Source organism: Caretta caretta, chromosome 3 (genome assembly GCF_965140235.1).
Source record: "Caretta caretta isolate rCarCar2 chromosome 3, rCarCar1.hap1, whole genome shotgun sequence".
Classification (NCBI taxonomy): domain Eukaryota; kingdom Metazoa; phylum Chordata; order Testudines; family Cheloniidae; genus Caretta; species Caretta caretta.
The window spans coordinates 105571011-105593945 of record NC_134208.1 but is presented as its reverse complement, the minus strand read 5'-3'; the positions used below and the strand labels follow the sequence as shown (position 1 = coordinate 105593945).

Genomic DNA, 22935 nt, shown 5'->3' with positions numbered 1-22935 from the left:
GTCCTGAAATGTAAGGTATTATTATGATTTAATATTTATATTAGCATTATCCAGAGCTCACCGTCAGGATCAGGGACTGATGTGCTGAGTGCTGTACAAACACGGAGACGCAGTCTCTACTGCACTGTAGTAGTGGCTGCAAATTTCTTCGTAAGAGAAATACAGAAAGTGGCTTCATTATGATGGGGAGTGATAAAGGTCATTGCAAACATTTCCTATGAAATAGAACATTTTTATGTATGTATTGAATCTTGCCAAGTTGAGTATATGGCTAACTTCTGATCTCGGTTATGCAGGCAACCCCATTGAAATCTGTGGATTTACTCCCGATTCTCACTGGTGTAAATGAGCTCAAAGTGTGTGTGTGTGTGTGTGAAGACAGGAACTGAAATAAGCAGCTAGTGAATGAGTTATATATGCTAATTAACTTCAATAGAAATCTTGGAATATAATTGTAAATTAGATTACCATAGGCTTTCCAATAGCACTGTTGTATTAATTTAGATGGCAAATATAGACAGAGCCAAGAACAGGAATAGAAACCAGATCTCCTGAATCCCAATTCAGTTGCATTACCTTAGTGTGTAAGTTAAAGTTACTCTTTCCATCTTACAAGTCAATGGTATAATTCTCATTGACTTCAAGGGGAGAAGGAGTGTGACTTTCTTTAAAGAAAAGCCTTTCTCTTGCAAATTCTGGGGGTTTTGCTCATGGAGATCGCCTGTAGGAGATGAGGTGATGGCTCTGTCTTGAGTACTCCTCACTTCACAGAAACCACATCGGAGGGAAGCAAAACATGAAATGAAACCCCCACCTTGACACTTCGTATATTTAAGATATTTTAGTGTAGTAAACAAATACGTGACTCAGATCTGCTGTATAAATATGCTGTGAAAATGTACATACTTTCATGTAGTGATGAACTTTCGAAAGGTTCAGGTAGGCAAATAAAATTCAGATGCTCTACTTCCATAGGTTTTGGTATCACCTGTGTCTGCAACAAGAGCTGATTCTCTCTATCTGGTGCAATTCAATGAGACTTTATTGGCCTGACAAGTATACAAGTGTTGCCAAAATATGCTATTTAAAAGACTAGTTGACCCCTTGGGATATGTCAAAACTTGTTTACAACCCACCTTGAATAGGTCTTAACACCGTGTTTGGAGTTTGATCCCCGGGGTCTGTTTGTCAGTGGCATCCATTCATGATCTGGTGACAGGTTGATTCGCAGTCTGATGCCATGTCTACCGTCTTTCTCCGGGAGTCAGGCACAGTTTTTCCTCATAGCTTTTTAGTGAGAAATCTCTTCTGACTCCGGGTAATTTGAGAAAATCCCTTTCTTGCTCTTCCTCGTATTTTGAGCATTGGCATGAAAAGTGCCTCTGTCTCTCAATCTGTCTGTCCTTTGTTACATAGATTGCACAATCGCTCTTTTGTAAGATTGCTCCCAATTTTCAGCTCTTGTTTGTGGTCACTGGTTCTGTTTTTGCTGAGAGTTTGCCTTCGCTTTATACATTTCACTGCAGTGAGGTAGCCTGCTTGTGATGGTTGTGGGCATACGTCTTTAGCAGACTAGTTTATTGCTGGCTTTGTTTTTTCTTTGCAGTGATATGTATATTGGTGTTTTAGATGCAGCTCTCGCATATTAATCATTCTTTCCAGCTTTGTGCAGCTTAGTTGGTTCCCCTGGTCAGGAAGTTTTCACCTTTTCATCTGGATATGATTACTGATCCTCTGTAGGGATGTAAAATGTTAAACTGTTAACTAGTAAGCATTAGGCTTAGCGTTAACCAACCTTAACCCCCTAAGCGCAGGGTGTGCGCCACCCCAGCCCCTTCCCCCCACCCCCCGCACTGGGCGACACAGCCCCAGCACCCAGGGGCCCCCCAATGCTGGGCAGCCCCAGCCCCACCAGCACTGAAGAGGAGCAGCCTGCCTGGGCTGGGGCCAAGGGGGAAAGGGCAAGCAGGAAGGGGTTTTGGGGGAGCGTGGGCAGGTCCACGCAGGGCTGCTTGGGGAGGCACAGCCTTCCTCAGCCTATTGGACGTGCCACCCATGCCAGCGTGCATTTTGTGCCTCTGACAAGGTGACCTAGGGCAAGTAGCATTTGATTGTTGGAATCTTGTGTGCTGTGGAGCTTCGACATCAGACACCTAACAAGAATGCATCAGAGTGCTGGGAAATGTGAAAGACACAGTAGCACAGCACAGCTAGGGGCAGGTCTACACTTAAAACACTGCAGCGCCACTGTAACATTTCAGTGAAGACACTACTCTGCTAAAGGGAAAGCTTCTCCTGTTGGCATAGTTCATCTGTCTCCATGGGAGGCAGTAGCTATGTTGAGGTGAGAAGCCCTCCCATAGACATAGGGCTGTCTACACCAAAGGCTGGGTCAGTAGAACTGCGTTGCTGAAGGGGTGTAGATTTTTCACACCTTTGAGCGATGTAGTTCTACCCATGTACATTTATAGTGTAGACCTGGCCTATGATGTTATCATGCCTGATGGGCTCCACTATGATCTTCAAAGATAGAGAGAAGCTGGGGACTTTGGGGTTTGAGCACCAGACAGACAATGGAGGGAAGGTGGAGGGTGGAAATGGGCATTTTCAATAAGAGGGTCAGGGCCAATTGTGACTGAGAGCACAGTCACAGAGCAGCAATGCCCCTCTTCCATGTACATTGACCAAACTGGACAGTCTCTACGCAAAAGAATAAATGGATACAAATCTGACATCAGGAATGATAACATTCAAAAACCAGTAGGAGGACACTTCAATCTCTCTGGCCACTCAATAACAGATCTCAAAGTGGCAATTCTTCAACAAAAAAACTTCAAAAACAAACTCCAACATGAAGCTGCAGAACTGGAATTAATTTGCAAACTAGATACCATCAGATTAGGCCTGAATAAAGACTGGGAGTGGTTGGGTCATTACAAAACCTAAATTTAATTTCCCCGATACTAATTTCTCCCTACTGTTACTCACACCTTTTTGTCAACTGCCTGTAATGGGCCACTCTCTTACCACTTCAAAAGCTATTTCTCCTCCCTTGGTATCCTGCTGTTAATTGATTTATCTCATTAGACTGACCTAACACTTGGTAAAGCAACCCCCATCCTTTCATGTATTTATACCTGCTCCTGTATCTTCTACTTCTGATGAAGTGGGTTCTAGCCCACAAAAGCTTATGCCCAGATAAATTTGTTAGTCTCTAAAGTGCCACAAGGACTCCTCAGTTTTTTTGCTGATACAGACTAACACGGCTACCACTGAGACCTGCGACTGAGAGGTAGATTTTCAATGAGAGTAAGGCACCTAAGTATCTTCGGAAATCTACCTGATGATTATTTTGTCCAAACCAGGTCATCCCTGATTGTTCTTATTATGCTGGAAGGTGTTAATGGCAACCATCAAGCAGGTCTTTAATCTATAAAATCACAGAGCTGCTTAATACAAGTGGGTATCCTAAGCACCTTTCTTTCAGGCTAAATGGAAGGAGTAATTAATTGCCTCTTTATGTTGTGAGATCACTGGAAACATTAGAAGCAACCACACAAGGCAGTGGGCCACCTGGCAAAGTCTGAGCAAAAGGTAACCCTAGAAGATTAAGAGGGGTTTCTATGGGAGTGGTTGCCTAATAATCCTATAGCTCATGTATCTGTAAGATGTGTGTGAGAGACAAAAAAGCAAGAAGAAGCCAGCAGAAAGCAAGCTAAGCAGTCAGGAGTGTAATACAGGGTTGGCAGCTTTCTAATTGATGACAACCATGCCCTGCCCCGCATCTTCCCCTTGAAGCCCTGTTCCTGCCCTGCCTCTTCACCTGAGACCCCGCCCGTGCTCGACCTCTTCCGTCAAGGCCTCGCACCAGCTCACTCACTCCCTCCCTCCCTTCCCCCTGTCACTTGCTGCTCTCCCCCTTCCCCATAGCTGGATCCTCTTCACCTCCCTCTCCCCACCCTGCCAGGCTCCCTCTGCTCCAGAGCTGCAACCTGATGCAGAGCCCGCCTGCCTGCCCATGAGATGCAGGTAGGAGGCAGCTCCAGCTGAGCATGGGCTGGTGCAGGTCGGTGACTCGGCACCTCCCACCCTTAATAACCAGACTTTAGGTGTCCAGTCAGTACATCTAACCAGATGCTGCCAGGTCCCCTTTTCGACTAGACTTTCTGGTGAAAATCTGGGCACCTGGCAACCCTAATGTGGCCCTGAGAGGGAGCAGAGAGGCACTGCTTCTTGGGCACAGAAATCACTAGGAAGGCAGACTTGGAAAGAGAGCAAGGAAACTGCCTGCTGTTGGTTTGTCTCTACTGCATTAAGGGTACTTGGCTTTTGTGTACATTCTTTGTAAATATACAGGATTGCACCAAAGAAATACATAACTCATATCATTAATTTCTCTGCCTAACGGCGACAGTCTTGCAAGGCCCCAAATATTGGCTTACCACTCAGGCCAAAAAGGGCAACATTAATCAGGAGATTTGTGGAGTGTATTTATAAGCTGAAGTTAAGCACGTAGGTACATACCAGTGTTTTGACTGTATATTACCTTCCCAAAATGTTTATATATATTTTGAAGAATGGAAAATTCAGAGTTAAGATTATATTTCCACCCTAAACCAGAAAGTCTCTTTCAAATAAAAGCAGTAACCTTAACTCTGCTCCAGCAGAATTGCAACAATATAATACTTTCTAAAAATCAATCTGAGAATATTTCCTTCTTTTCATTTTTACAGTTTGGCCTTAGGATATCCTAAGGTGAGAGAAGTCTGTTAAGGGAGCAGTGGTGACATTAATTTGATTTATAGACCAGTGTCACAAGTGTAATTAATGGTTTCAGAGTTACACATCTGGAGAATAAATATTTAAATGATACTGAAATAAACTTCAAATAATTCTTTAAGGCCATTTAAGGCAGTAACAAGATCAGGTTTCACCACAAGGACTAACCCTTCTGTTAGGTTCCTGTTGTTCGTTACATTATAATGTTTTACTTCCTCATTCCTCTGGTTCTTTGTTCAGCTAAAGAAGAACTACAACTATATTGCTAGAGGATGAGTTTAGGGGGCCTTGAAAAGTCCAGAGTGGCCACAGATTCCCTTTTTTTAATTTCCTCTTATGTTCTCATAGCCTCATACTTATGACAAGAGATAATGCAAACAGTTGTGCTGCTGTTCAACTTCAGAAATTTCAGGCCTGATCCTAAGTGTTGCTGAGTGCCCTCAGCTTCCAGTGATGTCAAACAATACTCCTGGCAGGAGGCACATGGGATTGAGTTGTAAGTAAAGGGTGCACGGTTTGGCCCCTGGTTATGATAGCCTTATTAAGGCCCCAATTCAGCAAGGAATGTAAGCATTTGAGCTTTCCCATTGACATGGAAATATGACATAAGTTAGGCACTTAAGTACTTTGCTGAACTGAGGCCCATATTAGACCAAAACTAAATTCCATGTTTAATCCTTTATTTCAAGAACTGGCTCAATGAGTAGTAATTTAGCTGAGTAAGACTCCCGTAGCTAACATAGGGTTGGGTTCTGATCTCATTTATGTCTGGGTGAATACAGACAGTGACGTCAATGGAGATATACAGATATACACCTGTGTAAGTAAGATCAGAATCTTGACTGTAACCTCAGGCTGTGTCTACACTACGCAGCTTTTAGCGACACGGCTGTTTAGCTGCTGTTTGTCGGCAGGAGAGCAAAACTTTTGTCATTCGGCTGAGGGGGGGGCGGTAAAAACACCTGAAGTTTTGCCACTGAAGTTCCAGTGTAGACGAAGTGTCAGCGAGTAACGTTAAAGGTAATGTCCCATTTTAAACAGTAACGTAACAAAATTATTACTATCACAGCAACTGTACAGTAGAAGCCTACTATTCTGGATCACGCCTGTCTCAGTAATAATAATAAGAGATCGTAGTCTACAGCAGTATTATAATAAGGGTATGCAGCAGCATCACTCAACACAATGCTTTTAACCAAGAAAGGCTGCTGATGCATAGGAATTCTCCACACATGCTTCATGCATAGTTTTGTTTCACAAAAGCAAACAATTAGAGAGAGAAGGTGGGTGAGATAATATATTGTATTGGACCAGCCTCTGTTGAAGAGAGAGACGAGCTTTGGGGTTACACAGAGCTCTTAAAAACACACACACACAATATTTTGGGAAATAGCTGACTGCAGATTAAAAAAAGCCTCTCTAACCTGAATTTTTCAATGAGCCAGAATGAGTTGTAACCCATATTTTTAAAAAGGATCCAGGGGGTTTAAAATGGCTCCAGAGGATTACAGAACAGTAAGCCTTCCTGGCAAATAGATTGAAATAATTGCTTCAGGGTTTAAGCCATCTTTTAACTATTAAAGATTAGAGTGAGACCTAATAGGAGAGGCAGGTTATCCCACATGTGCATACTGTGTGGTTCTTACACTTTCCTTTGAATGTCTGGTGCTGTCCACTATCAGAGACAGGATACTGGACTAGGTGGACCTCTTGTGTGATCCAGTAGGGCAATTCCTATGAGACAATGTCAGAAAATAATCCAGGTTTCATGACCAATACAGCTCTGCTTTTTGGCAAGAAAAAAAAAAGTGTTTCACATTTTAGGGTTTCTTTAAAAAATAAATAAATTTGCTTTGAAGCAAATGTCTTTTGGGATTCTTAGTGTATATTGTTCCTTTTTAATTTTCTTTTCCAGCAAATCTGTACTGTTCTTTGCCCAGTCCTAGAAATGTCCATTTTGAATCTAAAAACCTGAAGAATATCCTGCACTGGTCACCACCAGAAGAACTAGGAGAGGGAGTACTCTATAAGGTGAAGTATTTGATGTAAGTTTGCTCATTGTCTCTTTCCCCATTCTAGTAGTTTAAGTAAAGGCACCTTTATGCAAAGGCAGGGATGGAAAACTAATTTTGAGAATGAATCAGGGCTTGGAGATGTAAATAAAAATAAATGGTTGAAACTTTTTTTTGTTATTACTTAGTTTAGATGCAGTTAAAGGAAGTGTGAGGACGGAATATGTGAAGGATATAAAATAAGAGCTTATGGGGGCATTGCGGAGATATGAGACGAAGAGAGATTGTGCCATAGAGAGGCTGGCTCCAAATCATAGAAGAACTGTGTAAATTCTTAACACTTGTGCATAGGATGTGATAGTTGATGGAAGGTAGAATGTGCCTGTTCTTCAAAATTTTCTAAGGGTCCAAATTTGATCTATACACTTGGAAATTAAAGGTAACTCTATTGAAATTAATGGAATTATGCTGGTGTAAAATCAATATATGTGAGATCAGAATCAGGCTTTTATCTGTGAAGGATTATATCTGACCCAGAATGAATAAGAATGTTGCTTAGGGCCACAGTCTGATTACCCTTACCCACCTTAAGAAGCACCGTTACCACTTGTGTATTAAGATACTATTCAATGTGAATGATGGTGGAAGAATTTGGCCCTTGAACAGTATTGATGATGGTCACAGTACTTCTGTCTTAGCCCCTGCTACTAGGTGACTTTACCTGTTCCTTACTGTAATAACTTTGTCATAACATGAAGCCAAATTCAGACCACCTGCAAGTTGCTGTACTTTAGCTTTTGCTAAAGGCCTCCAGGAGTTGTTCTGGCAACCAGGCATAGGAGAATCCATGCCATGCCCCTTTTCCCTTGGCCTGACTTTCTGTGCTAGCAGGAGGGATAGCATAGGCTTCTTGTCCTAGAGTCACTAAGCCCTGGTCTACACTAGGAGTTGAGGTCGAATTTAGCAGCATTAAATCGATTTAACCGTGCACCCGTCCACACAACGAAGCCCTTTTTTTTAACTTAAAGGGCTCTTAAATCAATTTTCTGACTCCACCCCCGACAAGGGGATTAGCGCTGAAATCAGCCTTGCTGGGTCGAATTTGGGGTACTGTGGACGCAATTAGACGGTATTGGCCTCCGGGAGCTACCCCAGAGTGCTCCATTGTGACCGATCTGGATAGCACTTTCAACTCAGATGCACTGGCCAGGTAGACAGGAAAAGGCCCACGAACTTTTGAATTTCAATTTCCTGTTTGGCCAGCGTGGCAAGCTGCAGGTGAGTGAAGAGCTCATCAGCAGAGGTGACCATGATGGCATCCCAGAATCACAAAAGAGCTCCAGCATGGACAGAACGGGAGGTACGGGATCTGATCGCTGTATGGGGAGAGGAATCCGTGCTATCAGAACTCCGTTCCAGTTTTCAAAATGCCAAAACATTTGTCAAAATCTCCCAGGGCATGAAGGACAGAGGCCATAACAGGGATCCGAAGCATGCCACGTGAAACTTAAGGAGCTGAGGCAAGCCTACCAGAAAACCAGAGAGGCAAACGGCTGCTCCGGGACAAAGCCCCAAACATGTCACTTCTATGATGAGCTGCATGTCATTTTAGGGGGTTCAGCCACCACTACCCCAGCTGTGTTGTTTGACTCCTTCAATGGAGATGGAGACAACGCGGAAGCAGGTTTTGGGGACAAGGAAGATAGCTCACAGCAAGCAAGCGGAGAAACCGGTTTTCGTGACAGCCAGGAACTGTTTCTCACCCTGGACCTGGAGCCAGTACCCCCCAAACCCACCCAAGGCTCCCTCCCAGACCTGCCAGGGGGAGAAGGGACCTCTGGTGAGTGTACCTTTTTAAAATAGTGTACATGGTTTAAAAGCAAGCATGTTTAATGATTAATTTGCCCTGGCATTTGCGGCTCTCCTGGATGTACTCCCAAAGCCTTTGCAAAAGGTTTCTGGGGAGGGCAGCCTTATGCCATCCACCATGGTAGGACACTTTACCACTCCAGGCCAGTAGCACGTACTCGGGAATCATTGTGGAACAAAGCATTGCAGTGTATGTTTGCTGGCATTCAAACAACATCCGTTCTTTATCTCTGTGTTATCCTCAGGAGAGTGATATCATTCGTGGTCACCTGGTTGAAATAGGGTGCTTTTCGTAAGGGGACATTCAGAGGTGCCCGTTCCTGCTGGGCTGTTTGCCTGTGGCTGAACAGAAATGCTCCCCGCTGTTAGCCACGGGGAGGAAGGAGGGACTAGCCACGTGGTTGGGGGAGGCAAAATGCGACCTTGGAACGAAAGCACATGTGCTGTGTATGTAACGTTAATAGCAAGGTTTACAGTGAAAGAATGTACCCATTGTTCTATAAAATGTGACTTTTTAAATACCACTGTCCCTTTTTTTTCCTCCACCAGCTGCATGTGTTTCAAGGATCACAGGATCTTCTCCTTCCCAGAGGCTAGCGAAGATTAGAAGGCGAAAAAAAATGCACTCGCGATGAAATGTTCTCTGAGCTCATGCTGTCCTCCCACACTGACCGACCACAGAGGAATGTGTGGAGGCAGACAATGTCAGAGTGCAGGAAAGCACAAAATGACCAGGAGGAGAGGTGGCGGGCTGAAGCTGAAAGGTGGCGGCAGCGTGATGAGAGGAGGCAGGATTCAATGCTGAGGCTGCTGGAGGATCAAACCAATATGCTCCAGCGTATGGTTGAGCTGCAGGAAAGGCAGCAGGAACACAGACTGCCGCTACAGCCCATGTAACCAACCGCCCTCCTCCCCAAGTTCCATAGCCTCCACACCCAGACGCCAGAGAATTGCCGAAGCAACAGAAGGCTGGCATTCAATAAGTTTTAAACTTTTAAAGTGCTGTGTGGCCTTGTCCTTCCCTCCTCCACCACCCCTCCCAGTGCTTCCCCCCTCCACCACCCCTCCTGGGCTACCTTGGCATTTATCCCCTATTTGTGTGATGAATGAATAAAGAATGCATGAATATGAAGCAACAATGACTTTATTGCCTCTGCAAGCAATGATCGAAGGGAGGAGGGGAGGGTGGTTAGCTTACAGGGAAGTAGAGTGAACCAAGGGGCGGGGGGGGGGGGGGTTTCATGAAGGAGAAACAAAGAACTTTCACACTGTAGCCTGGCCAGTCATGAAATTGGTTTTCAAAGCTTCTCTGATGCGCATCGCGCCCTCCTGTGCTCTTCTAATCGCCCTGGTGTCTGGCTGCGCGTAACTAGCAGCTAGGCGATTTGCCTCAACCTCCCACGCCGCCATAAACATCTCCCCCTTACTCTCACGGTTTCGCTTTGCCAGATTCTGGTGCTGCCTATACTTCTGGATAATGTGTGTGGTGTTTAATGTGCTCCTAATTGCCGAAGTGATCTGAGCGGACTCCATGCTTGCCGTGGTATGGCATCTGCACAGAAAAAAGGCGAGGAACGATTGTCTGCTGTTGCTCTGACGGAGGGAGGGGCGACTGACAACATGGCTTACAGGGTTGGCTTACAGGGAATTAAAATCAGGAAAGGGGGTGGCTTTACATCAAGGAGAAATAAAAACAACTGTCACACAGAATGGCCCCCTCAAGGATTGAACTCAAAACCCTGGGTTTAGCAGGCCAATGCTCAACACACTAAGCTATCCCTCCCTCTGGTTTTTCAGGCAGGACTGAATCGCCATTAAAGTTTTCAAGGTGCCCCTAACAGACCTCACCGAAATGATTATTGGCCGTTGATTTCATGGAGGGAGGGAGGGAGGAACAAATGAATACAAAACAAATCTGGTGTATTTCTTGTTTTGATCCACTCCATCTATCTTTTACATCTTTGGCTGGCAGCAGACAGTGCAGTAGGACTGCTAGCCATCCTCATCTCCTGCCTGCTCACCATAAGATGGTACAATAGGATTGCCTGCAGGACTAAAGAGAATGATCTGGTCGAATCACTCCTAATTTAGTCCCTGCGCCCATGTCTGCCCAGGCGCTCCTGGCCGACCTTACCGAGGCGGCCAGGAGCACCTTGGACACAGTGAGGATGGTTTTCAGGCCTATTGCACCGTCTGCTGCCACAAGGCAATGGGTTGCTGCTGCTTTGTAGCAATGCAGTACCGCGTCTGCCAGTACCCAGGAGACATACGGTGACAGTGAGCTGAGCAGGCTCCATGCTTGCCATAGTATGACGTCTGCAAAGGTAACTCAGGAAAAAAGGCATGAAACGATTGTCTGCCGTTGCTTTCACAGAAGGAGGGAGGGAGGGCCTGACGACATACCCAGAACCACCCACGATAATGTTTTTTGCCCCATCAGGCATTGGGATCTCAACCCAGAATTCCAATGGGCAGCAGAGACTGCGGGATAGCTACCCACAGTGCAACACTCCGGAAGTCGACGCTAGCCTCGGTACTGTGGAAGCACTCCACCGAGTTAATGCACTTAGAGCATTTTGTGTGGGGACACACAATCGACTATATAAAAACAATTTCTAAAAACCGACTTCTATAAATTTTGTAGTGTAGACACACCCTTCGGTATTTAGGTGTTGTGATACTCACCAGACTACAGTCATTCTCTCTGTCTCTCTCTCTCTCTCTCCGGCCCAATGGCTCTTTAAATAAGATTCCAAAGAGGAAAAGCTTCAACAGGAGAGACTTACAGAGATCCCTGTCAGAATATGCCAGAGCTCAGTGGTTAGAGAGATGGGAGACCCAAATTCAAATCCTTTCTCCCCCTCTGCCTGAGGTGGGGAATTGAACCTTACCTGGGTCTCCCACATCCCAGCTGGGTGTACTAACCACTGGGCTAAAAGTTGCAAGGCGGGCACCATAAGCTCCTCCAGCAGCCAGATTTTTGAATGGGACCCAATCTGGTAGGCAGCCTCTCAAATGGGCATCTAGATGCCTAGAGGAATGTGACAGTGTGTGTGCTTAAAGGCAAAAACTTAGGTACCCAGGGAACTTTTACCCTGAAAATTGAGGCACTGAGTCAGTTTAGGCACCTACAGGGTTTGGTGGGAGTTTTGTGAATCTTAGCCTAAAACAGACTTTGGCACCTAAATCTGGCATTTAGACACCTAAGTACCTTTTTGAGTCTGGGCCTTTGTAGCTTCAGGATTCCCTCAGTGTAGTGAGATCCTCAAGTGGTTGGCTAAGCCGGGTTTCGGGAACAAAATGGCCCAACCAGACTGACAAACAGGACCCAAGGAGCAGAACTTTGTAGTCCTGTAAACAGATCTCTTTTCTGTGTTTTGCATCCAAACGATAACCCCTTAAAATAGGGATTTTGTCAGGGGAGCAATGACATACCCTTAATTACATCTCTGGAGTATAGTTCATAAGCTAGTGTGTATGTTCACTACTGCTCTCTGTTGGATGCTGGGTAAGCAATTATATTGCACGGATTTATTAAGATGTAAACCCTTAGTAATTACAACCAGCTACTGGGAAATCTCCATACAAGTGGTAGCTGCTGCCTGAGGTTTGGGAGCAGAAGGTTCCGCGTTCTGTTCTTCATGTGTGCAGTTTACCAAGTGACTACTATGTTTCTGGCCATGGTTCTTGTTCAGCTCTCTCTTTTCTCTCTCTCACGCAGATATGGCATAGGTAAATGGATTAAAAAGTCAGAATGCAAGAACATCAGTAGAACATGGTGTGATCTCTCCAATGAAACGTATAACCACGAGGACCAATACTACGCAAGTGTAAAAGCCTTTTTCAATGGCAACTGTTCCACATGGACAGAAACTGCACGGTTCAATCCTCTCACTGATTGTAAGGAAAGACAAAGTTAGGGGTTCATAGCTGTGATTATATCGTGAAACATTAACATTGCGTGCTCGCCGTCAAGCGCAAACGAAGGAAATTTCATAGCATGTCAAAATTGTTTTTGCTATTGGCAGAACTAGTTGGAGTGTATCTGATAAGAATTTGAGTTTCTATGCCAATTGCATATTGAGTATGTTTGGAAATATATCTGTGTGCTGAATAATAGATGGCCAGTGTTTTCAAGTAGAGTGAAATATTACCATACCTTCAAAGCTTGCAGCAGTGCATGTATGGTTTGGAGAACACCTATTAAGAAGCAGAAATGTTCTGCATCCATAATAATACTTTTCCATTATAGCTCCTACTAACCAGGCAGCAGCCAGAATAATAACGTATAGTGCCATGTTTCTCATCTGTGCCAGACAGCCAATCTGCGTGCTCTCCAGAAATTCCCAGTTATCTAGCTCATTTTAGTAAGCTGAAATCTTATGCACATTGACATAAGTCAAGTCATGTAAATATCAAGGCTTTTTAGTCTGCTAGGCACAAGGATTCCTAACCCAAACTCCCCATCCAGTAGTATCCACACTGTTGATATTAAGGCTTAGTTACTTATCCAGATAACTGTAACTTAGAGTAATTCCTTTTATATTAAGTCCCAAAAATCTATAATGAAACTTATCATCCACTGTTTGGAAAATTTTAATATCATAATAGTCATATCAAATGTATCTTTGCTGTCTGAAATTGCTTTATGTAAGTGTATAAACATATCTTTCCAGCTAAAATTGATCCACCAGCAGTTACTGTGTCTTCCACTGAAAAATCTATATCAATAGTTTTGACTGCTCCTGAGAAATGGAAAAGAACCCCTGAAGAGGAATCTATATCTTTGTATCAAGTCTACTCTGGCCTGCAATATAATGTGTCTGTACTCAACAAAAAAACAAAGAAAAAGGTAAGCTTGAAAAGGCCGTAGAAGAGTACATGTTAAATCTTTTCACATGTTTATGGAACTTGCACTGTAAGTAATAGCATAGCCGGTTTACTTCATTTTGTTACAGGGCTTTTCATTCATCCTCTCTCCTGGTTCTTGTCACACAGGCAGAAAGCGGAAGTCCGAAGTGCAGGCAATGCACTGTTTATGGGGTTAGTTCCAAGCAAACATATCCATAGCTCGACACACCAGCAGAGTCTGTTTCCCAATGGTCCGTTCTCAGCTGTGATGCCGCAGAGCATTTGCCCCATGTCCCCCTTCCCAGCTCTGATGCCTCAGAGTCTTGCTTATGTTCCAGTTCCCCATTCCCACCTCCACCTCAGGCCCAAATATACCTGCAAGGCTCGCCCACAGTCCCACCCCTTTCGTACCCCATGGGAGGGGTAAGGAGTGAGGTTGTGCTTCGGTCAGGGACAGGCATTTCTTTGGTCTTTTAGTATTTTATACCTTCTCTCCCCAAGCCCCCCTTGCCCCTCCCAACTGGTTGCTTGACCTTGCCTTGAGAGAAGAGCCAGGCAGCCTTCCAGTGTATGCTCATGTATTACACTCCCACCATAACACTTTAACTGCTCTATCCCTTATTTCTTCTCATTGTACTAAAAGTCCCATCTGGTTGTGGGAAATACAACACACGGTGTCTTTGTTCTTCACAAATAGTAGTATAAGATATAAGAATATCAAAAAGTCAAACCCAAAATTCTATCTCAGACTTATATGCTAACACATTTATTTAAATATAATTTTGTACATGCCTGTAAAGGCATGGCACCCACCTCTCATTAGCACCCCTTTCTGGCTAGGTGCATCTGCATTCTTTTAAACCAGTCCCAGTCCTGGTATCGGGCCATACCCCCAGTGCTTCCTCCTCAGAGAGGATTGCTTTTCCCTCTTAATCTGTTCTGGCCCTAGCTTTCCAGATGGGCTTCCTGACAGTTGAGTTCCTTCTGGGGACTTACTGCTGTCCAGTTGTAGGCCTTTCCCCAGAGGCCTATGGGGGGGGACCAGGGCCCACCCACTACTCCAGGTCCCAGCCCAAGGACCCTAAGAATAGCAGCTGTGCACTACCATGTCCCTTTAGCAAAACTGCCTTCAGTTCCTTGGGCCACTTCCCTGCAGTCCCACCCTTCATCAGTGCCTTACCCTTACTCTTCTAAGCTCAGGCCCAGCAGCCAGCCAGCTCTTCCTTGCTCCTCCAGTCCATGCTACCACTGAGCTGTCTGTTGTCCTGCAGTTTCCTTTGACCAGCCAGGAGCATAGTCTACACTCCTCTAACTCCAGCCAGGAACTGTCTTGTCTCTGCCGCTGCAGCTCCTTTTTATAGGGCCCTCCTGAGCCATGATTGGCTGCTTTCCCTGCAGCCACTCTAGCCTGCTTGGAGGACCTCTCCACTGTTCTTTTCCTGGGACGAGTGTGGCGGGACCCTGAGGCCTCCCTCTGGGCCTAGTTTACCCCATCACAATGCCACACATCTGGCTGTAAAACTTATGTGATAAACAACATCCTTTGACCACCACATCTGAACATTGCCCACCAATCCATCTCACCTGATTCAATCTAACATTCCATTTCATGGAGTAGCTTCAATCAGGCACATGAGAAAAGAAAAAACAATGACTTGCTATAAAAATATTTCTACCACTCCCCCACCCCCAACATGTACACACACACATACCTCTTCCAAATTACAATGCCATGAAGTGCAGGATAAGCAAATGTAGTCACTGGCAAGGTCCAATTTCTCACAGTTTTGCAGGGCTAGAAACAGGTGCATTATATCATTGGAGAGGAGAGATGCCCAACTTTCAAAGGGGATATATCTAGCTGCAAGCTCTGCAAAGTACCAAAATATTGGCCAATGACGCTATAACAATTTTATATATAGGAAAGTTATTTTTAGATCTCTTTGCCCCTGTTTTAAATGTAATCGCTATTTTTAATTTGCCTCCAAGATCAGGCACCTAGTTTAACAAGCAGAGTTTAACAAACTCTTATTCTAATTTTAAAAAAAGTATTGTAAAACTTGAATACGTGTCTTAAGCAGTCTTCCTGTAACATGTGGCACGTAGAGAATAAAGGGTGTAGTGTGAAGGTTCGATTAATACTCATTTGAGCTGTCCTGCATAATTCACCATACTACTATTACCAATCTACACTCTTTATACTACCCTATCATGACTCTTTATACTACCCTATCAGCTGCGCCGTATTAATATTATGCTGTTTCTTTAAAATGCCTGAAAGCTACAATTATTCCACAGATGAACTATGGAGAGACATTCTTAGCAGCCTTTTTTCCTCTGATGTCAGTTTGCTTTTTTAAAGCAGTGGGACTCCACCAGTGCTGTTCAATAATGGTCTGGCTTTCCAAGCCAATAGAGAAGTGAGAGGGCTTAATTCTGTTCCTATAGGTCAAAGTTAAAACTCTCATTAACTCTGGTAGAAGAAGGGTTGGCCTCAATGCGTTTACCTAAAATGAAAACTAAATGTAACTTTATTGGACCTTGTTAGGATGCCCTACAGAAAGATCAATGAGATGTTTCTGGTATATCACGCTATCCATCTGAGTATATGCTAGTAGCGTTCCATTTTCTCTCCTTTCTGTAAAGGGGGAATTGGTCAGTAATGTTACAGAATATTACGTTAAATAGAAGGTAACATGCTCAGATGAGGTAATGTAAAACTAATTCTGTTTTCATTAGTGTTCAGAAAAATGGAATAATTTAAGATTCATGCTCTCGCTCACGGTAATGGTTAGAATAGTGCTCTTTCCAAGTTGTTTTTGTTTGTTTTTAATAAAATCCATCATCTGTGTTTTAGGGTAGGTGCTAAATAAAAGTTACCATGTTCTTTTTTTCTAGTGGGTCTTCTCCATTAAAAACAATACACTGCTTGTGCCCCGGTTGGAATCCAATACAGTTTACTGTGTCAGTGTACAGACATATGTTACAACACCACTTTTGCTCAGTGGATTTTCCAAAGAACATTGCATTGCTACTCTGAAAGGTATGTACAAATCTGCAACATGTGCAGAGAATGAAACTTAGATCAGAGTTTGAAACTATCACAGTTATATGTCTTGTTAAAAAAGGGACAATTCTAAGAATAGGTGCAGGTAAGAACTGCCTAGGGTGCCAAATGAAAGGGGCAGTTCTGATTTTGGAAAGTTTCCCCTTCTCTCTTCCCCCACCAGATTTTGATCTATTGTACTGATGAAGAATCTCCCAAAATGTTTTTCCCTGGCTGCAAAATACACGTGGTCCTACTCACTGGGGCTCACATGAAATAATTTCATCTGTGAACAGGCTGTTCCTCAGGGCATAAAGCTCATCACCTTCTATTCTCTTTTCCCCCGGTAGCCCTATGGTCTTTGTTGCAGTCTAATGGATTCTGGAATACGTTTGTGTGCGTGCATGTTCTCTCTTTCTCCCTCCTTACCCACCCACCTAGTCTTCAAATCCAGAGCATACAGGAATATGCCTACACCAGTAGCAGCAGGAAACACAGCAAACTGTTCAGCTCTGCTACGTGAAGCTGGGGTCTTTGGGTAAAAAAATGCTTTATCGGAAGAAAAGGGGATCTGTATCTGAGAGAAATCAGAATTAAAACTGTTCTTTCAGTAGGCATTTTTCTCACAGTGAGGGTGAGCTAGTTCCACCAGGTTAACTAGTTCCACCTGCAAAGACAAGTGGAATTATCAAAATTTGGGCTCCGGATCAAATGTCACCATTTTCATCCCCTAGAGATGCCAAAAATCCCTGAATGCATCACACTCACATCATCCATCCAGACAGCAGCTTGACAGGTGCCTGTGACAGCTCATAATATTAAGAAGTAAATTACATAATGCAATAACTTCTGTTTTATTAACAGACCCAACAGTAGAGCAGACTATAACAATCGTATATGGATGTATTCTACCCATCATTTTAACAGGCGTCATTATCTCTATGGCAGGCTATTATGTGCACAGGTATATTCATGTCAGCAAGCAAAAGCATCCGGCTAACCTGGTAAGTGCTCCTCATTACTCACTAAGGCCCCATTCCTGCCATTTACACTGCACCTGTGCAGAGCCCCATTGAATTCACTAAGACTCCATGTGGGCGCTACAGCCTGCCTGCATGCCATATATTGCAGGATCAGTGCCTTAAGTCCCACTCATCTCAAGAAAAGAGCATAAGAACATAAGAATGGCCATACTGGGTCAGACCAAAGGTCCATCCAGCCCAGTATCCTGTCTACCGACAGTGGCCAATGCCAGGTGCCCCGGAGGGAGTGAACTTAATAGGTAATGATCTAGTGATCTCTCTCCTGCCATCCATCTCCACCCTCTGACAAACAGAGGCTAGGGACACCATTCCTTACTCATCCTGGCTAATAGCCAGTAATGGTCTTAACCTCCATGAATTTATCCAGTTCTCTTTTAAACCCTGGTATAGTCCTAGTCGTCACAACCTCCTCAGGCAAGGAGTTCCACAGGTTGACTGTGCGCTGAGTGAAGAAGAACTTCCTTTTATTTGTTTTAAACCTGCTACCCATTCATTTCATTTGGTGGCCCCTAGTTCTTATATTATGGGAACAAGTAAATAATTTTTCCTCATTCATTTTCTCCACACCACTCATGATTTTATATACCTCTATCATATCCCCCCTTAGTCGCCTCTTTTCCAAGCTGAAAAGTCCTAGCCTCTTTAATCTCTCCTCATATGGGACCCATTCCAAACCCCTAATCATTTTAGTTGCCCTTTTCTGAACCTTTTCTAATGCCAGTATATCTTTTTTGAGATGAGGAGACCACATCTGTACGCAGTATTCATGTGCTGGTTGTTAATTTTTGTAAATTGTTGTAAATAATTTTTGTAAATAGTTGTAAATTCTTCTGTTTTTCTTATATTAACAGCTGTGCCTGTGTTAGGCATGACTGCCTGGCAGTCTTTCCTAAAAAGTTGCCCAAAGTTACTGAACATCAAAATGGAACTATTCTCTTAGTCTTGGAAAGGGTCATTGCTATAAGCAAGGACTAAGGTGCACTGAGGCAAATGCCATTAGTAAGCTGGCACGATTTCTATATTTACCCAGGGAGCCCTATGGAGAGGATTCAATTAGCAAAAAATTATTAATTGGATTAATTCATCACCAAATAGAGGAGAGAATTAAAAATGGAAAAAGTCAAGACCAAATTAAATAGTGATGCTCTCTTGGACTATTACTAGATATTACTCCAGTTCACTGTTTAATTATGTTTCTGGAGGATTTAGCATGTCTGCACTGGGCAGATTACTTAACTTTCAATTTTAGTGTATTTTAAAAACAGTACAGTCTCAGTTAGGTCTGTTTTTGTATATTATTCTACTAGCATCCAACTGTACTACTAATTAGATAGCCCAAAGATGTATGTAAAAGCATTTACAAGTTTTTCCTCTTTCTTTTTATTATGTTAACAATTTTTTAAAGAAAATATCTTTAAAAGAATAGGGTGGGATGGGGGAGGTTTCATTTTTAATCCCTAAAAGAGTAACTTTGTCTTCTAGATATTGCACAGCAAGTTGCACAAACACTGATGCCCCATCATAAAGAAAATACCTTACTCAGAATATGTCTACCCTAGAAATGCTATGGCAGCCCAGCTGCAGTAGCACTGTAGTGTAGACACGTACTACAGCGACAGGCGGGTTCTTCCATTGCTCTTCGAGAGATGGTAACTAGGTCAACAGCAGAATTCTTCCATCGACTAGCAGTGTCTACACAGGACTGAGATTGTCTTAACTACACCTCGCAGGGTGGGAAATTTTTCACAGGCCTGAGCCATATAGTTAAGCCAACCTACTTTTGTAGGTTCTCATTTGTGATGTTAATTCGCTCTCTGTGACAGAGGATGGCATGGAGGGTTTGAAGAAGGTAGAGAGAATGATGGGATTAAAGCTGAAAGAAGCCAGCCCATAGCAGGGTTAGTACTGTAGGTGCAGCATTTTACAAGAGTTCTTGCAGTGATTGTGCCTCAGGAGGGTGCAATACTTTCAAAAACCATGGGGCAGTGCAACCATTGTGCTATTTTTGGACCACCACTGTGCCACTCCTTCCGTCTTATATGGAGCCAGCTTTATCTGGGGAGACTGGACCTGGCAGTGTCACTAGCATAGGGCAGCCGTTGCACTCAGGGGAGTTCAGGGTTGCTGCTGTGGCCAGACCCCATGGAGGTACATCTTCTGCATCCTCCCACTTTTGACATCTGGGTTAAAATCATGACGTAAGTAACAAGTGAAAATTAGTCCATATCCCAACCACCATTTGGCCACATCTGCAAACCTCCTCCCCAGGTTGAGAGTCTCCAGCCATGGGGAGGTGGAATACCCAAGATGTTTCAAGTCAGAACTGAAGAGCATTAGGAGAACTTTCTGAAATAGCTTTCGTGCTACACTACACCTTTCTCAGATTAGTGGTATTAGTCTCTCATTTTACTGAGCATTAAAGCACTACACTTACAATAAAAAAGACAGCTTCATGGTTTCTGGTTTTGGGGTTTTTTCCCCCGGGTATATTTTATTTACAGTGGCTGCACTTAATGCATTTGAAAGGGTCTGCTGATTGGAGAGAGGCTCTTTGTACTTAAATGAGGATTGCTGGTAGACACCAGTAATCTCTCTCAAACTGGAAGAAACCTAAGTACAGCTATAATTTAACTAGTACTTTGCAATCCTGTAACATTTTCCATTGGAAGATCTTGGATCACCTTGCAAATGCTAATGAGCAAGTTATGACACACACAACTTCTGTGAGGAGTAGGTAACTAGTGATATCCCCATTTTACAAATGGAGAGATGGAGTGCATAGAAGGTGAAGTAACTTGCCCCAGGGTCACAAATGCACTCTGTGGCATAACTGAAAGTAGAACACAAATCTCTGGACTCTCAGTCCTGTGTTTGAACCCACAACTTCCAATGTGAAGTTAAAACTGATTACTGAATGCACTGTGAACTTTTGCCTTAAGGTAGAAGCTTTCTGAATGATCCTACCAATGGACTTACAGCTCCTCTTGTCACTGCTTAAAGAGAGTGGGCCATTTTACACTTCTCCCTTCCTCTCCTCCTGAACTCTGACCAGATGGGACCTAATTGTACATTTTAAAAGTAGATGCCAAATAAGTTGCAGTTAGATGGTATCTCTTTTTTTTTTTTTTTTTTTTTAAATCAAAATGTCTTTCCGTTACAGGTATTGCACTACACGGATAAACATGATGAAAGGATTTTAATCCCTTCTGAAAAAATAGTGGTTAACTGCATCACTATTAATATGATGGGTGAGTACAAGACTTCCCAGGAAACCATTAATTTAATAGGCAGGACCAGCCACAGTTGCAATTCCATTCATGACGAAAGCAGAGTTGATGATAAGCCTCTGAAAAGAGCATTGGAAGTGAAAGACTCGGTTGATACTTCTGAAGATGTGAACATTTTACCTGTCTTGGAGCAATATGGTATATGCCAACATGGATTCCACTATGCTTTGGGTCAAAGGAATGAAGGGGTTGTAGAGTATGAACTTGATGTGAGGCCTGCAGACCTTTTTCCTGTGCAAAACCTAACAGAACGTGGTTTGACAGAGAAGTCTGCACCAAGAGAACTGCTAGATGAGCCACAGATCACTTTGAGGGATTTCACTGACAATAAAATGGGACAGCCATACTGTCCCCAGCTTGATGTGCAGGTTACAGACATGTGTTCGGTGCAGAAACTAAAAGAACTTAATTGGAAGGAGGAGGCTGCTGCATCAGAGGAACTACTAGATGATCCACAGACGGATTTGGGTACTGAAAAAATAGGACAGTCTTACTGTCCCCAGTTAAAAACCATAACACAGAGCCTCCAAGACCAAACTAGGACAACAGAGGTAGAAGAGGAGGATGAACAGACCATATTAGTAGATTGGGATCCTCATACTGGAAGACTTTATATACCTACTTTGTCCAGTTTTGAGAGTGATACACATGAAGAAGTATTTGAGCATGAAGTGTGTGATCAGCCTGCTAAAGAGGGGCTTTTGTCCAAACTCTATGAGAGCCAGGCGTCTGATGAGCCATCAGAAAACCAAGAACCGTATCTCCTGCAATTCAAGGAGCAATGGGGATTGCATGTAAAAATGGAAGACTGAATGGTCTTCCTTCAAGATCTTAAAATGTTAAATGTAAATTGTTGTTTATACCTTCAAAAGGTATTTATTTCATCCAAATCATGGCTTGATTTAGCCTCGAGGCTGGATTTGTACTGGAATTATCTAATCTCTGCTATGTTGTCATATTTTTGAAGACTTGTATTGTAAAGTGGATGCTCTATAAGGATTATTCTGGTGTCTTCTTTGTGCTATACGCATTTAAAACAAATTATCTGTGCTTGAAAACAATTATTTTTAGAGAATGTTAGGAAGCTTTTCTCACTATGCACTGAATTAAATCATTAAAAAATAGGAAGGAAGCAGAGGAAGAACCTGAGGCATCTTCTGCCACAAGAATTCTAAGGGCCATGTCAGATTTACAGGGGAAAGTTCTTTCACATATTTTGGTAAAATAAGTAGACTTATTTAAAGGCCTAGTCCAGCCCCCATTGAAGTCGCTTGAGAGACTGCTGTAGGCTTCCTTGGGAATTGGATCAAGCTTTAATAAACTCATTACAGCCTCTACTGTAAAATCTTACTGAGAGGTGGGGAGAAAAGGCCAATTTTTTGTGGGAATTAACAACTTCCACTGTATATTGTTTTTGAAGAAACGTTATCTACAGTAGTCATTAAATATTATAGAAGCTCTTAGAGGCCCCAAATGAGATTTGGGCCCCATTGCATTAGTGTTGTACTGATACTTAGTAAAAGAGGGTCCGTACACCAAAATGTTTACAATCTAAACCAAGGTGGAAAAACAGAAATATTATTGCCTGACCACCCACGCCCAATCGCTACACCAATCTCTGTCAATGCAGTAGCAGTAAATTATTGGTGACACTTTTAACATCTTCAAGGAAAGTGCATATATTACCCTTAAACATTCTAATTACCCTAAATCAATCTTATTAAAATAGGCTAGGTGCTTTTATCAAGCCAAAATAATCAGCAACAAAATAAAGACTTTCACGTGAAAGCCTAGTTCCAGCTACAGGGAGTCACTGGAGTTAACTAACTGAATAGGAGCGCCAAGTGAAATGTTGTAAATTAAAAAAATCAGTGCATTCCTCAGACAGATAAGCGGGGAACATTAAATAGGAGTAAGCAGGTGCTGTTGCTTCTGCATTCAGCGTTGGTGAAACCATTTATGGGAATAGTGTCCACTTTTGGCATCCACATTTCAAACTGGATATTGAAAAGTTAGAAAGGGTTAAAAAAGAGGTACAAGAATGATTT

The 22935-nt window shown here is 43.2% G+C and overlaps 1 protein-coding gene across 1 annotated transcript in view; it reads left to right on the top strand.

The window, feature by feature from the left end:
- The window catches only part of IL20RA (interleukin 20 receptor subunit alpha), a 37266-nt gene extending 15383 nt beyond the window's left edge, over positions 1-21883 (top strand). The window contains exons 2-7 of the mRNA XM_048844430.2: positions 6695-6824; positions 12382-12560; positions 13337-13512; positions 16410-16554; positions 17422-17561; positions 20761-21883. Coding sequence (XP_048700387.2) covers positions 6695-6824; positions 12382-12560; positions 13337-13512; positions 16410-16554; positions 17422-17561; positions 20761-21699 — 1709 coding nt within the window. The 3' untranslated portion in view covers positions 21700-21883. The remainder of the gene's footprint in view (positions 1-6694; positions 6825-12381; positions 12561-13336; positions 13513-16409; positions 16555-17421; positions 17562-20760) is intronic.
- Positions 21884-22935: the final 1052 nt, after the last annotated feature.